The 13940-nt window shown below is 51.4% G+C and overlaps 1 protein-coding gene across 1 annotated transcript in view; it reads right to left on the minus strand.

Annotated features, from left to right (window-relative positions):
- Positions 1 to 1388: 1388 nt before the first annotated feature.
- DTX1 (deltex E3 ubiquitin ligase 1) overlaps positions 1389 to 13940 on the minus strand; it is a 36666-nt gene continuing 24114 nt past the window's right edge. Inside the window, exons 4-10 of the mRNA XM_012805221.2 lie at positions 5613 to 5674; positions 5144 to 5305; positions 4781 to 4842; positions 3840 to 3998; positions 3586 to 3747; positions 3380 to 3469; positions 1389 to 2717 (exon numbers count right to left, since the gene is read on the minus strand). Of these exons, the coding sequence (XP_012660675.1) occupies positions 2493 to 2717; positions 3380 to 3469; positions 3586 to 3747; positions 3840 to 3998; positions 4781 to 4842; positions 5144 to 5305; positions 5613 to 5674 (922 nt within the window). The 3' untranslated portion in view covers positions 1389 to 2492. The remainder of the gene's footprint in view (positions 2718 to 3379; positions 3470 to 3585; positions 3748 to 3839; positions 3999 to 4780; positions 4843 to 5143; positions 5306 to 5612; positions 5675 to 13940) is intronic.

Here is a 13940-nt window from a genome sequence, read left to right on the forward strand (position 1 = left end):
CAGACTGGAGTGGATAGGATAAGGAACCTGACTTATTGCTGAGTTTGGGGTTTCTGCTTCACCAGACTAGCCTCTACTTACACCATTGAGGCCAGCCTTGCCCTGAGCTGCTGGATACAGCTGTACCTGAATTCCTGATGGCCTCATTGCTCCAGACAGGTGCAAAATGGGCTCAGCCTTTTCTGTGTTTTCATGTCTGCTAATTCCTGTAATCTCACTGATCCTTCTGTATCCTGCCCTTGGCCAATGGCCCCAATCATAATCTTCCAGAATCAGGTACCCTCAGGAAGAACTGAGTCTACAAGCCCTGTGTGCCAGATTCAGATTCTTGGAGCCTGGAAGACCTTGGGTCAAGCTCTATGTGTTTGGAGTCTCAGTTTACCCTGTATCAAATGAGGCAGGAGTGAGTCTAGATGTGTGTTTTTCAAATTGGATTCCATTGAGGCATTAAGGAGCCAGGGAGGGGGGTTTCTCAGACTGTAGTCCAAAGCCCCCCTCTCCCCAGGGGGTGTCTGCTAGAAATGCAGATTCCTGGGTTCCATACAGCCACTGGCTCAGAGTCTGACTGAAGGTACCTGGGGGCAGGAATCAGGGTTTTGAACAGGCTCTTCAGCTGATGTGGATGAACATAAGGTTTGAGGACCCTGGACCTGGAAAGTGGGCAATTTTATATATTAGTGTTAGGGTGAGCTTTTGTCTGAGTATGACAAGAATATTATTAAATGTTTGGAAACATTCGACTGGCAGAACTGGTTTCTGGTTTTGTGTGACTAGAATGTGGGACAGAAACAAGCCTACCCGGCAGGGGATCCGGAAAGACATGGCGCTAGGCCGAGGATGGCCAGCAGAGGTCGCCCGGAGTCGCAGCATCCACCGCAGCTGCGGGGCATCCTGGCATGTGGCAGAGGCTCAGATTTGAGGCAAGAGAATCCTGAGGTCTGTCCCTGTATTCCCCTTGACAGAACCTGCTCCTCTTCCCTGGGGGCGGGGGCTGGAACTTTGAAATCCCAATGAGCCAATCACAGTGTCTCCCAGCTCATCCATATTTTCCTGGAGGCTTCTGGCTCTCCACTCAAGTGCCTTGTTTCTTGTAATTGTGCCAGAGAACAAATGTGTGTATTGCCTTGTGCTCTTGTGAAAGAGAAGGACACTTTCACTCCTGCATTCTTGAAGATTAGGATAAGAAGGGTCTGCTTCTGCCCCAACTACACCCCAACTTTTTGCCCCAGGACAAGAGAATTGTGGGGACCCTCCCCTCCTTCTGCTGCCAGAGGAAATGGCCCTGAGGTTGCCATTCTCTTGCAAGCCATCACTCTGGAATGGGGCAGACTAAAGGCCCCCAACAACAGAGCCCCCTCACCTCCCTCTTGGCAGGAAACAATTGGGCTAGGAGGAGAAAGACCATTTATTTCTCCACCCACAGTGGGACTGGTAGGTTTTCAAAAGAGCAATCGCTGGCATCCCTTTAAATCTTGGCTGACTTCCACCATGGCAGCCAATCAACAGAGGCGGAGCTGGTGAGTTGCCTGGGCAACAGGCCCCTGGTTGGCCGGAGACTATTAGCCACCCCACTGCCCACTCCCAAGGAAAGGGAAATTGACTCTTTGCTGTCCCCTCTGCCTTTTCAACACACTGGCCTAGAACTAGGCCTCCTCCTCTCATTCCTGAAGCCAGAATCTCCAGCGTTTGGATTTCAAAGTTGGGAGCGATTTGGTGGCAAGGATGGGGCAAGGAGGAAAGGGAGCAGTGCCTTTATCTGGGACAGACATAAGGCCTGGAGGTGGGAGAGAAGAGAAGGAGGTCAGACGGGTTTCAGAAGGATGAAGAGACACAGCACAAAATAAGACCCTTCTAGCCCCCGTGTGCCCTGGCCATTCTTTGTAGAACCACTCAGTAATCTGGAGGCTTCTACCCCATAGGCCTACAACTGCCCAATCACTGGGTGGCAGAGATGGATGATGGCATGTGGTGGGTGAGGCATTGGGGTAGACTGAGCTGCCCATGTCCCTCTTCCCCACCAGGAGCCCTGGTAGGACCATAAAGGCTAGACCTGTCTCCTGTTTGCAGACAAGCCTGTACAGATGAGAGAGACACAGGTGGGGGTCCACATGGGGTACCATGGGGGGTCTTTCTGTCTCTTCTCCCCCAGCTTGGGGACAAGTAGAGGCACGTGGGTGTGCGTGCATGTGTTCAACAGGACACGTGTGTTTGTGTGCGCATGGGTGGGTCTCTGTCTTTTTGGTAGGGAGGTCGCTGTGGTTTCCAGTACTCTCTCTGTGGCCCTCTTAGGGAGCTCCGGATTGGAGCTGGCTGGCCTGATATGACATCTCCCATCATCCCAACTGCCACCAGCCAAATCCCCTGAATATCTCTGGCTGGCTCCTTCCTCGGGCTCTTTCCTAGCCCTGAACTTGGGCCACCAGGACACGCCTGGCAGAAGGTGTATGCCGGACCAGGGGCAAAGCAGGAGGGAAGGTGGATAGCCTAGGGGCTCAGGCCTTGGCAGTGGCCTCAGATACACCCTGAGCTGTGAGCTCTGCCAGCACGTTGTCTAGGTAGCTAGCATCTGGGTAGCCATGGCCCGTGAGGTTGGATCCAAACTCGGTCTTGTGGTGGATTTCATTCCATACCACGGTGTCCGACTCGCCTGTGGTATTGGAGGTGCCAATGGTGAAGATGAGTCTTCTCTCCCAGGCTGTTATGAGCAGCCGCAGCACCTGGATGGAGGAGGACAGGGTCGGTCTGAGGGATGGAGTTACAGGCAGACCCTACTTCCTGCCCCACCACCACCCCTGTGCCCGAAGCCAGCCAGTGGTGGCTTCCCACCCTCTCCTGTTACACTATGACTATTTAACACTCACTGTGCACTGCTTGGCTATTTCCTTCCCATTCCTTTTTCCCGGACTGGCTCCCCTTCCCCCTACCTCCACCAGAAAATTCTTTCCATATTATCTATGCCTACTTTTTCTGTGGTGAAGAAAGTATCTCAAATTGGCGCTGTAGTTGGTTTGGACCCCACACTGTATTAACCTCTTGCAAATTAGTTGTCAAGATTCAAAAGCCTGAAAATTTTACATGAAAATCTGAATTTCTGGCTTCTCTTGAAAAGCAAAAAGTAAAATCAGATAACCCATAGTTAGTCCCTGTGTGACTATGGGCAAGTAACTTGCCCTCTCTGAAGCTTTATCTGTAAAATGGAGTCAGGATCTTGACCTGAGCAGGCTATTAGATGAAATGAGGCATTGAAGCAGATGGTTGTGATCATGGCTGTTTGGGTGCTGGTGTGGGAATGGGGATAATGGAACCATGGGCCCAGTCTGACAGTGGGTGGGGTCTCTGGCTGGGTCCATCCCCAGAGCTGTCACGGCCAGGCACCCACCTTCCTGCCCTTCTCGTTATTGGGCAGATAGCAGTGGCGCGGGAAACCTCTTGCAGTGAACTTCTTTCCTGGGTTGGGGTGCTCAGGGCCCTGTTGTGGAGGGGGGGGAGAATGGGAGCTTAAACCATGAACAGTTAGGGGGATTCTGGAGGAGTCAGAGAGAAAGAGTCGGGGTCAGGGATCAGAGGGGCGGCAGGGAGGCTCACCTGGATGCCAGTGGGGATATCATAGACAATGCGGATGGTCTGGGTGTCCGCGAAGCCGGGCAGAGAGTGGGGGATGAGGTGAAACTCCATCTTCCCAGGTGGCTGTGTACCTGTCTTTTCCCCGTAGATGGCCTTGCAGGTGGGGCACTGCAGGCTGCCATCCTGGGGCAAGGGGGGGCTGCCTATGAGTCCCCAGGCAACCTGACCCTGCCTGGCCCCTGCCCACTCCCCACCCGTAGCCCCGGCCAACCCACCTTGTTGCCATTGGAGTACATGGCCACGAGGCACAGCAGGTGGTACATGTGGCCACAGCGGCCCAGGCGACCAACAAGTTCAGGCCTCACACCTTTGTGCCGAAGCACGCCCTCATAGCCAGATGCTGTGACCAGTCGCTCCATGCAAATGGTGCAGTCCTGGGGGGGTGGGTCCGGAGGGGAGACTGAGGATTGAGGGAGGCAGGGTACTTCTTGGGTCAGCACTGCCCCTTGGCCACCATGGGCTGCAGACCTCCCCCCTCTGGCCTCCATTTGGCAAAGGGAGAGAGGACACCCCCTCCTATATATTGGATTCGGACTATCACAGAGGAAGAGATGCCTCCTTCACTCCCACACCTACTCTAGATGGATTAAAGGCTGAACCATCAAAAGGAAACTAAAAATCAATGAGTGGTAAAGATGGTGAAAATATGACATGTAACTCAATCACCAAAAAACTGATAGGCCAGGCGTGGTAGCTCATGGCTGTAATCCTAGCACTCCGGGAGTGTGAGGTGGGTGGATTGGCTGAGCTCAGGAGTTTGAGATCAGCCTGATCAAAAGACAGACCCCATCTCTACTAAATACAGAAAAATTAGCCAGGTGTTGTGGTGGGTGTCTGTAGTCCTAGCTACTTGGGAGGCTGAGGCAAGAGGATTGCTTGAGCCCAAGAGTTTGAGGTTGCTGTGAACTAGGACTCCATGGCACTCTACCCAGGGTGAGTGAGATTCTATCTCAAAAAATTGATAAATATTATTCTATAAACTTAAGCATTTCTATTCATCAAAAGACCTTGTAAAGAAAGTGAAATGGCAAACAACAAAACTGGAAGAAGTAAGAGATGGGTATCGTGCGGAACCGAGAGGAGGGGTGAGGGCTCTCACTGTGGAGGAGAAGGCCCTGCTCTCTGCTCAGGCCCGCATTCTTCCCCTCCAGCTCACCTCATCAGGCGGGTTTTTCACTTTCTGCAGGTATCTTCTAACCACATCCTCGGGGTTCTTACCTGCAGGGACACAGTAGGATGGGTTTGAAGGCACCTACAGCCTACTCCAGAGGGCTTGGCTTAGGACAGGGTCAGGGGTCGGACCACTGGGGTCAGGGTTCTTGAGGTTGGCCAGGATCAGGTGTCAGAGGTTGCTGGAGGTTAAACGCAGTAGTTCAATAAAGGATAGGGTAGGGGAAGGGGAGCTGATATCAGGAGATGGCGGTAAGGTGGCAAGTTGTAAAAATAAATTGGAGTCTAGAGGTCAGAGCAATGTGGTCAAAGCTCAGTTCAGGGTCAGGGTCGGGCATGGAAGGCGTACTCTTTTTGAGGTGCTTCTTCTTAGTCTTGCGGCACACACCGGGCACACCGGGCACAGGCTTGACGTCGCTCTTGCTCACGGGCGGCGGGTGCAGGATGGGCTTGGGGGCCCGCGTCAGGCACACGGGCAGCCCAGCCGCGCACAGTAGGATCCCTGTCATGCCTGGGGGGTGTAGGGGGCAGTTAGGGGAGGGGTGCCATCAGGCCTCGCCTTCTGCCTGTCCCCAAACCATGACCACCTGATCATCCTGGCGCCCCGGATGGGAGGCTGGGTAGGGTGCACACCCGGGTTGAAGCCAAGCAGAGCGCCGGCTGTAGGCCCCGCCCACCCCGTGTCCTGGGCCCAATGGTAAGGGCGTTCCCTCCGTGCCCCGCCCACCAGCCTTATCAAAGGGGCAGAGTCACCAGCGACAGGAGGGGCTACCTACCGGTGGGCCCCGCCCTTCTTTCCCATCCTGGGCAGGACTCACCTGCCAGAGCCGGGTGGACTGGCCCAGTACCATTCAGGTTCTTCACCGGGAGCGCGGGGACCCTGCGGGGTAAAGAGAATAGGCCGCAGCTGACTCCAGTCCCTGACACCACAGCAGATGACCTGGTTTGCCCTCTGTCTCTGGCTCCTGGTCACACCCTGACCTCTTTGTGCCTGCCTTTGTCATCTAAAATGATAACCAGGCAGTGTGTGATACACCTTTTGGGGGCAAGACACAATTGTAACAGGGACTTTACCTAACAAATGCAATCAGTGTAACCTGGTTTCTTGTACCCTCAATGAATCCCCGACAATTAAAAAAGAAAAAGATAACCAGGAAATTCCTTTCCTATTCTGACATCCTATTAGAATATGAGGTGTAGCTAGGAGGTCTACTTGGATTCTAGCGCGGGGCACCTTTAGTCTTAGTGCTGACTCGCTTACCCCACAACCGGCCTCCTCCTTAGTGAGAGCATTTTGGCTGTAACAGCTCCATTTCATTAACCTCTGTGCCTGAAACCTAAATGTTAGTGATTTAGCTGTTCTAGCATCTCTCAGATTTGTTATATGGAGCACTAATCCCCATAAAACATTGTGGGGGAAAAATTCAGAGGTCAAAGAAGTTAGGAAATACTTCACTGCCTCACACTCTCAGACATTCATGACATATCTGAGCATATCAAAGGCTCTGATAAGTCCCACAAAACATTAATAAAGCCAGGTTTTCCAAAGACATTTGAAGCCAATAATAAATCCAGGTTTTCCAAAGACATTTGAAGCCAATAATAAATCCAGGTGTTCCAAAGACATTTGACCATGACAATTTTTTTTTCCTTCTGGAATATTTAGTGATGTCAGTACCCGTGACTAAGGCATTGTCTTCCCTTCAAATGAAGAGTCCTCAAGAAAAGGTATCCTGGTATCCTGCTTCCCCTCTTCCTCCAGCCCCTCAAAGAGCCCTGGCTTTGGGAGTCTGCCAGGGCTGCTTTCAATATCTCAGTTCAACCACTAATCAGCTGAGCACCATGCAGCACATCATCTCACCTCTTGCAAGAGGCCGTAAAATGCAGATGATACATACAGTACCTTCCTTTTGTCTTCTGTGAGGATTCCACATATTAAGGGCTAGGCACCTAATAAAGATGCTAAAAGCATTAGCCATCGCCATCATCACCATCAGCCTTGTAATCCCAGCTGGATAATTTCACCTCTCTGCATTTTAGCCACTAAGTCCTGGTGTAACTTCTCTCCATGTTAGAGAGGAAACCATGGACGTGTGGCAGTGATGTGTTCCTGCCTGAGTCCTCATGGCTGGAGCATTTGTTTATATCTGGGATCTGGTGTCTTGCTGTCCATGGGTGTGGAATCCTGCCTGGGTAAGTTTTTTGTGCAAGAGAAGGAATGTTCTGAGATCCAGGGGGGAGCCAGAACGGCTCAGGGAATGTGTCCGGTGGGGGCAGGGACAGCTGGAGAAGGAGTACTCATGTCTGAACATATCCAGTGCAGTCTGGTCACCTGTCCTCTCATGCACAGTTGGCTCAGGGGAGCTGGCTGGGGAGCATCTTAAAGGACATGGTCCCAAGGGAGGTTGGGGCACTACCACCATGGGGAACAAGTCACATACACAAGTACACAGATACACACACACACATGTACGTGGAGAAGAACATATGATCCTACACACCCCCAGAGCACACTATACACATGTACATATGCAGAATCCCACAATACACATGCCCTAGGGAACATGCACATATGGGCACACACATGCCAGGGACCCCCCTTTATACATATACAGCCCCAGACATACATGCACTTGGGAAGCACACCACACATGCCAGGGAATATATACCCTGCACACCTATGCACAGATACACACAGACACACTTTAGGGAAGATGTCCTCCATGAACATATGTGGATTCAGACTTAGACACACACACACACAAACACACATACTGCAGGGAACACTTCCCCATGCCTACAAACACAAAGACCCACACACATTTGGGGAACACACCGATCCACACAGGTACACCATGAGGACACTCAGTTGGACAAGAGAAGCATGCTTGCACACCCTGGGTCCACCCGGCCACACGGAGCTGGGAGGGCAGACAGCAAAGACTGGGGAGTGTGTGCTAAGCGCTAATTAGTGCCTAGCGCTCTGCAGTGTGCAAAGGGACCTGCCATCCATACACGGGAATGCACGGATGTCCTAATCCACACAGCATGTGGGGACCACTTGCACACACTGACTCACATCACACATGGGAACACAGGAGGACATGCTGACTCACATCGCTTGCAGGGACACACGGACGTGCTAATCCAGCTGGCACAGGGGGAATCACTCAGACACACCAATTCATCACACATGGGACACAAGAGCACTGACTCACACTGCACACAAGGACACACAAGTACAGGCTCTGACCCATACTCCCTGATGCACAAGACCAGGTGTCCTCAAACTACGGCCTGCAGGCCACATGCAGCCTCCTTAGGACATTTATCCAGCCCACCGGGTGTTTTTGCTGCCGCTGCTTGTCCTGCTTAGCAGCCGACTCGTCCTGGGGCCTGCAGTCTGGCCCTCCAACAATCTGAGGGACAGTGAACTGGCCCCCTGTTTAAGAAGTTTGAGGACCCCTGAAGATGCTCAGTGTCTGGGGCTGAGTGTCCGTGCATCAGGGAGTATGGGTCAGAGCCTGTGCTGCGTGATAGCATGCACACACTCATACACACAGTTAGCTGCATGATGGCATGCACGCACACACGCACAGCACACGCCCCACACAGGCTGGCACTGGGTGAGCCAAGGCACTCATCCCACACCCCTCTGAGGGCTGTGGAGGGGTCTGGAGCAGACACCGCAGGCGAACCCTTTGAGGTGGTGCTGGGGGTAACTTAACTGAGTGCCTGAGGGAGGCAGGATGGGGAGACAGGTACCCTGGGTCCCCTAGAATCCCAAAAGTTGAGGTGGGGATGAAAGTTCTGTGCCTCAGTTTACCCATCTGTAATGGAAATAGAGTCTCATGAAGGTTAAATGAGTTAAAACATGCAAAGCTGGCTGGGTGCCTGTAGTGGAAGCGGCTAGGGCGTCAGCCACATACCCCTGAGTTGGTGGGTTTGAATCTAGCCCTGGCTGGCCACCGGATGGCAACTGTAACCAAAAAATAGCAGGGCATTGTTGTGGGTGCCTGTTGTCCCAGCTACTTGGGAGGCTGAGGCAAGAGGATTGCTTAAGCCCAAGAATTTGAGGTTGCTGTGAGCTGCGACACCATGGCACTTTACCCAGGGTGACAGCTTGAGACTGTCTCAAAAAAGCAAGCAAACAAACAAACAAAACATGCAAAGCTCATGGTTTGGTGCAGGTGTGACAGTGGAGGTTCCTTTGGCAATCTGCTGGGACCCAAAACACATGGGCACTGAATATTTATCTGAGCTTTCTCAGGGCCTGCCTGCCACACTTCTCCAAAACCTTCTAGGAGGGAAGTGAGTATCACCGCTCCAACTTCATCCCTCCCATCTTTGACAGGAAAGCATAAAGGCAATTCTCCCCTGGAGCTTCTTTTCTTCCCTGCCTGGTCCTTCAAACACCTCCAGTGTAGGCACACAAGTTAAGTATAGGTCTCCCCAACCCCTCTTCCTCTCTTTCCATCTCATAGGAGGAAAACATCCCTTCTCTCTAAGGCTACCTACCAAATGGGTGGAAAGAACAATATTTAGCATACACACCACCACTGTCTTTTGCCTAACCTGTAGCCAATATCACTGATCCATCCCAGCACATTCTCAAGCCAAGTAGCTCTCCAGGCAATCTCTCCATCAATCAGTAAAATCAGTTTGCTACTCCACATCTATACAATGCCCAAGGTCTGGTCCAGCTGATGATCCTGGCCTTGCTCAGCCTTTGGTCTGAGAGTCAGGCATGGGGTATCTGATTTAGATCCAAGCTGCCCTAAATTTCTGGAACCCCTTAAAAACCACAGAGCCCCAGGTTACCAAAGTCAGTCTTGCTCCTGGGAAGAAGGTTGTGAGAGGGGTGTTGTCATGATGAGGTTTTGTTTTATTTACCTTGTGGTGGCCTCCAGCTCTCTCAATCTGCGGGCCTCCTGCGAGAACACCGGGTAGCAGAGTTCCCACGACGCCCAAGCGTGGGAGCCACCCAGCCCCCTTTTGATGTGGGACATGCTGTTTCCTCCGAGTCAGTGAGAACATCCTTCTGCTTGGACAAGCGAATGCTGCCTGCAGGCCTCCCGGAAGAGGGGAGGACTGGCCATCCTCTGGAGGAACCAGAGGAATCTGGCACAGAACCTGAGGAACCCCTCAAGCCCCCCTAAAATCTATTCTGACCAGGAGGTAGGCCTGGGCCCTGATGACAGGCTGGTTTCTACTGCCCATCCCAGCCTTGTATCAGATCCAGTCTGTCCTCTGCTCTCCATGCCCCTGTGGCTCCCCTCTTGCTCATGTGACCTCCTGTCCTGGTCCTGCCTTCTGAGCCTCACTTTCTATATATACATCTCTTGCCTCAGTCTTTCCATGGCTCCTCAGCATGCCAGGCACCTTCCCATCCAGGGCTTTTGAGCGTGCTGACCCCTGATATCCTCATGCTCCCTCCTTCAGGCCCCTGCATTGTCTTTACCTTGATATTTTCATAGCACCAATCATGATTGGATGTTATTATATGAAGTCTTTAAGCATACCAGGCCCTGTGTGATCTAGCCCATCCCTGCCTCTGCCACCTTACCTTGCATCCCTTCGTCTCTGCACTCCAGATACACCACCTGCTTCTCTAACACATGAGCATGGTCCTTTTATAGCCTTTGTACCTGCTGTGCCCCCACCTGGAAGGTCTTACCCCTAGATCCTAAATGGCTGGCTTACTGACGTCTCTGCTGAAATGTCACCTCACCAGAGAGACCTTCCTGACCACCTGACGCCACCATTAGTATCCAGCATATAGTAGATGTTCAATAAACACTTGTTGCATGAAAGGAGGAGGGAATGGATTTTGTGGGCATGTTCTGAGTGGTTGACTCATGGGTACATGCTGGGGGCACATCCTCCCCATGCGTTCTCTGCACACATTTGAAGTGAGGCTTGAAGCAGGTGTCCTAGGGAAACTTCCTCTGCAGTTTCTAGTACCTAGAGGAACATGTCTTTGCACTGCCTTGCTTTCTAGTTGTGTAGTTCCTTTCCTATGTCTTCCACAGAGTAGTGACTTGCTGGTTAGTGCTGGAACCAGGATTTGTGCCCAGAATGTGAGTGGCAATGCTACATGAAATCAAGCTATGTCATCATGGTTTAGAGGCAGAGGCAGGAAGCCCTGACAGAAAAAAAAGTCTTCCCAGGATTAGTCTGGGAAAGAGGGATGGGGTTGTTTGGCCCTATTTCCCACCAAACAAGAGCAAAGGCATGTTTCATACCTGCACTGGCTCGAGGGCCATGTGCACAGGCAGGATGAAATGATGCAGGCAGATTTTCCTGCTTGCTGTTCCTGATGCTGTTCCCTGCCCTCTTCTGTCTGGGTGCCTTCCCCTGCCTGCCCATACTGCTTATCCCTGATTGATACCTGCCCTTTGATGGGAGGCTCAAAGAGCACCATCTCCATGAGGGCTTTTCTAATCTACCTCAAGTGAATTCACATCCAGTGCTTCCCTTAATCACCAAGGGACCATGTTTGTCTATTTATGTGAACACAAGCATTTTATGCCTTGCTTTCTAGTTGTGTAATTCCTTCCCTGCATCTTCCATCAGACTCTGAGCTTCTGGAAATGTGTCTGACCCAGCCCCGTAACTCTAAGATTGGTGCAAAATGAATTCTCAGTAAATAGTGAATAGAGGAGCTGAACCAAATAAGAAACTGGTCTACTAGCTCTGTGGTCTCTTCAGAGGTGGGCAGAGTGTCCTTAGAAACAGTGGTTCTAATTTCAAATGTCAAACCCCTATCCTACACAAGGATAGAACAGGGATGTCAAATAGATGACATGCATACCACACTGCTGATCTTATATCCAGGGCAGGCATCACCAATCAATCACAGCACCTCTTACCACTAAGCCAAGATGCAAATTCAGAATCCTCCTCAATATAGTGCTCCAAGAAGTCACTGCCATTGGTGCAGAGATGACATCTATTTGAGAGATGAAATCTATTTGTCATTTACTTTGCAGATGATGGGACTGAAGCCCATAGAGGGGAAATGACTTCAGTAAGGTCACCCAGCTGGTTAGTGAAGCTGAGGCCTGGATTTTCTGAGTCAGAGGCCAGAGCTTACCCTGCATGCCAGTCTCTGTGCTCTAGGGGTGAGCTGAAGCTTTTGAACTGGACCTAGGAGCTGGCTCTGTCCTGGGCAGACTGAATCAGAGGTTTATGAGGAGGTCCATTTGCCTGCTCTAGTCATCTGTCTCTGGCTATTTGAGAGAGAGGTTCAGGGCCCCAGAAAAGCAGGAGGCCACTCTGACATCCCCTCTAGGGCAGCTGACTTTCTATCCTTCCACCTAAGTTTGGTCCCCATTCCTTTCCTCTGGCCTTCAGCAGGGCCCAGAATTGTCACATTCTCTGATAATGGTTTCCAGAGCTTCAAATAACCTCAGGATACCTGGCACTCAACCAGTAGCCCCCCTGGGGAGCCCTGGGAGGCTCATGGCTAAGTCATTTGAGTCCAAGTGGGTGAAGAAAGGGCAGAAGTGAAACCGTCATGTCACAGACAGAAGGAAGTTGAAGACTGCTTTGGGGACCCTCATACTCCCCTTTTCTCCTTTTCTGAGGTCCCTACCAGGGCCTAGGTCTGATCCTATGGCCTTCCTTCTACCTTGTAGCTGAATCCCTGTCCCCTCCCGTCCTGGAAAACCCAGGCTGGGGCCAAGTTCTTATCCTAACCCCTCTGCAGGGTCTTAAAAGATGAAGCAAGCCCGGGAAGACTGGGTGTCCCTGGGCCCACCCAGGTTCCGCTGTCTGAGCTTTTATGGGCCTCAGTTTCCCCTCTGTAAGATGAGACCCCCCTTGCCCCTGTCCCCATTCACCTTCTAGGGATTAAAGAGTGCAAACATCCCCTAGAGGGACATTGTGATGTGGTTGACATTTGGGGTTCAGATTTATCTAGAGGCCTGGAGTCTCCAGGTCACTCTTTTCCACCCTCATGGTCCCCCAGCCCCCATGTTGCTCTGTCTGTTGGGGGCCCAGGTAGGGGAGGGGAAGGCAGGGCTTGCTGTTCCCACGGCCTGGGGCAGACACGTGCACACAGGAGTGTGTGATTTGGCCTCCCAGGGAGCAGGGCAGGAAGTGCTTCAGGTGGGGGCTGGGGTGGGGGGAGTGTTTGGTTTGACCTTGTGGCAGGCAAAGTTTCAGCCTCCACCTCCACCGCACACCAGCAGGGCAGGAAAAGGGGGGAGGGTGGCAGGCCAGAGGCCTGGGGGTCCGTGACTTTTCACAGAGTACCTTGCAGTTCTTTAACATTTTCAAACCATTTAAATGTACTGTGTAGAGAAACAAAGTAGGGGTTCTTCTAAATAAAAAAATTAAATCACTGCAAGAAATTAAAAAAAAAAAAAGAAAAAGGAAGGAAAACACCAAAGCACACCCACCACAACAAAGTCCATCTCCCCTCTGTCTCTTGCTTCAGCCCTGACTGTGGTCTATTCTCAACATTCAGAGTGAGCTTGTTAAAACAAAGTCACACCAGTCTCCCTTCAGCTTAAGGCTCTGAAGGCCTGGATCTCATGTAGTGTCAAAGCCAAGGTCCTCACCACAGTCTGCCAGGCCCTGTGTGACAGACTCCCTTTCCCCTCTGACTTCCTCTCCCACCACCCATGCACACAGCCTTCTCAGACACACCAGGCCTACTCCTGCCTCAGGACCTTTGCACAAGCTGCCCCTGCTGTCTAGAATGCTCTTTTCTTCTTTGGTCTCTGGGTGGTTTGTTTCTTAACCTCCCTCATTCTTTGCTCAAATGTCATTTTCCCAGTGAGACCTTTCCTAACTTCTTTATTTAAAATGACACCCTTCATATCACTTCCTACACCCTTCTCTTCTTTATTTTTCCTCTGTAGCAGTTACTATTTTCCACTATATTCTACAATTTTCTTATTTGGCTTTTTATTTGTCTCCTACCAGGAATGTGAGCTCCAAGAGAGCAGAGATCATCTGTTTTTAGTTCACTGCTGTATCCCCAGAGCCTCCAACCGTGCCTGGCACACAGCAGTTCTTAATAAATATGGATTAATTAATTAAAACCCAGACAAACATATGCCATGAAGAAAGTAAAAACAAACTCCAAATGAAGGAAACGATGACAGTCAAAGGGTTAACACCCTTAATTCAGGGTG

This window comes from Otolemur garnettii, unplaced genomic scaffold, assembly GCF_000181295.1.
Source record: "Otolemur garnettii isolate 467f Iridium unplaced genomic scaffold, OtoGar3 scaffold00038, whole genome shotgun sequence".
Classification (NCBI taxonomy): Eukaryota; Metazoa; Chordata; class Mammalia; order Primates; family Galagidae; genus Otolemur; species Otolemur garnettii.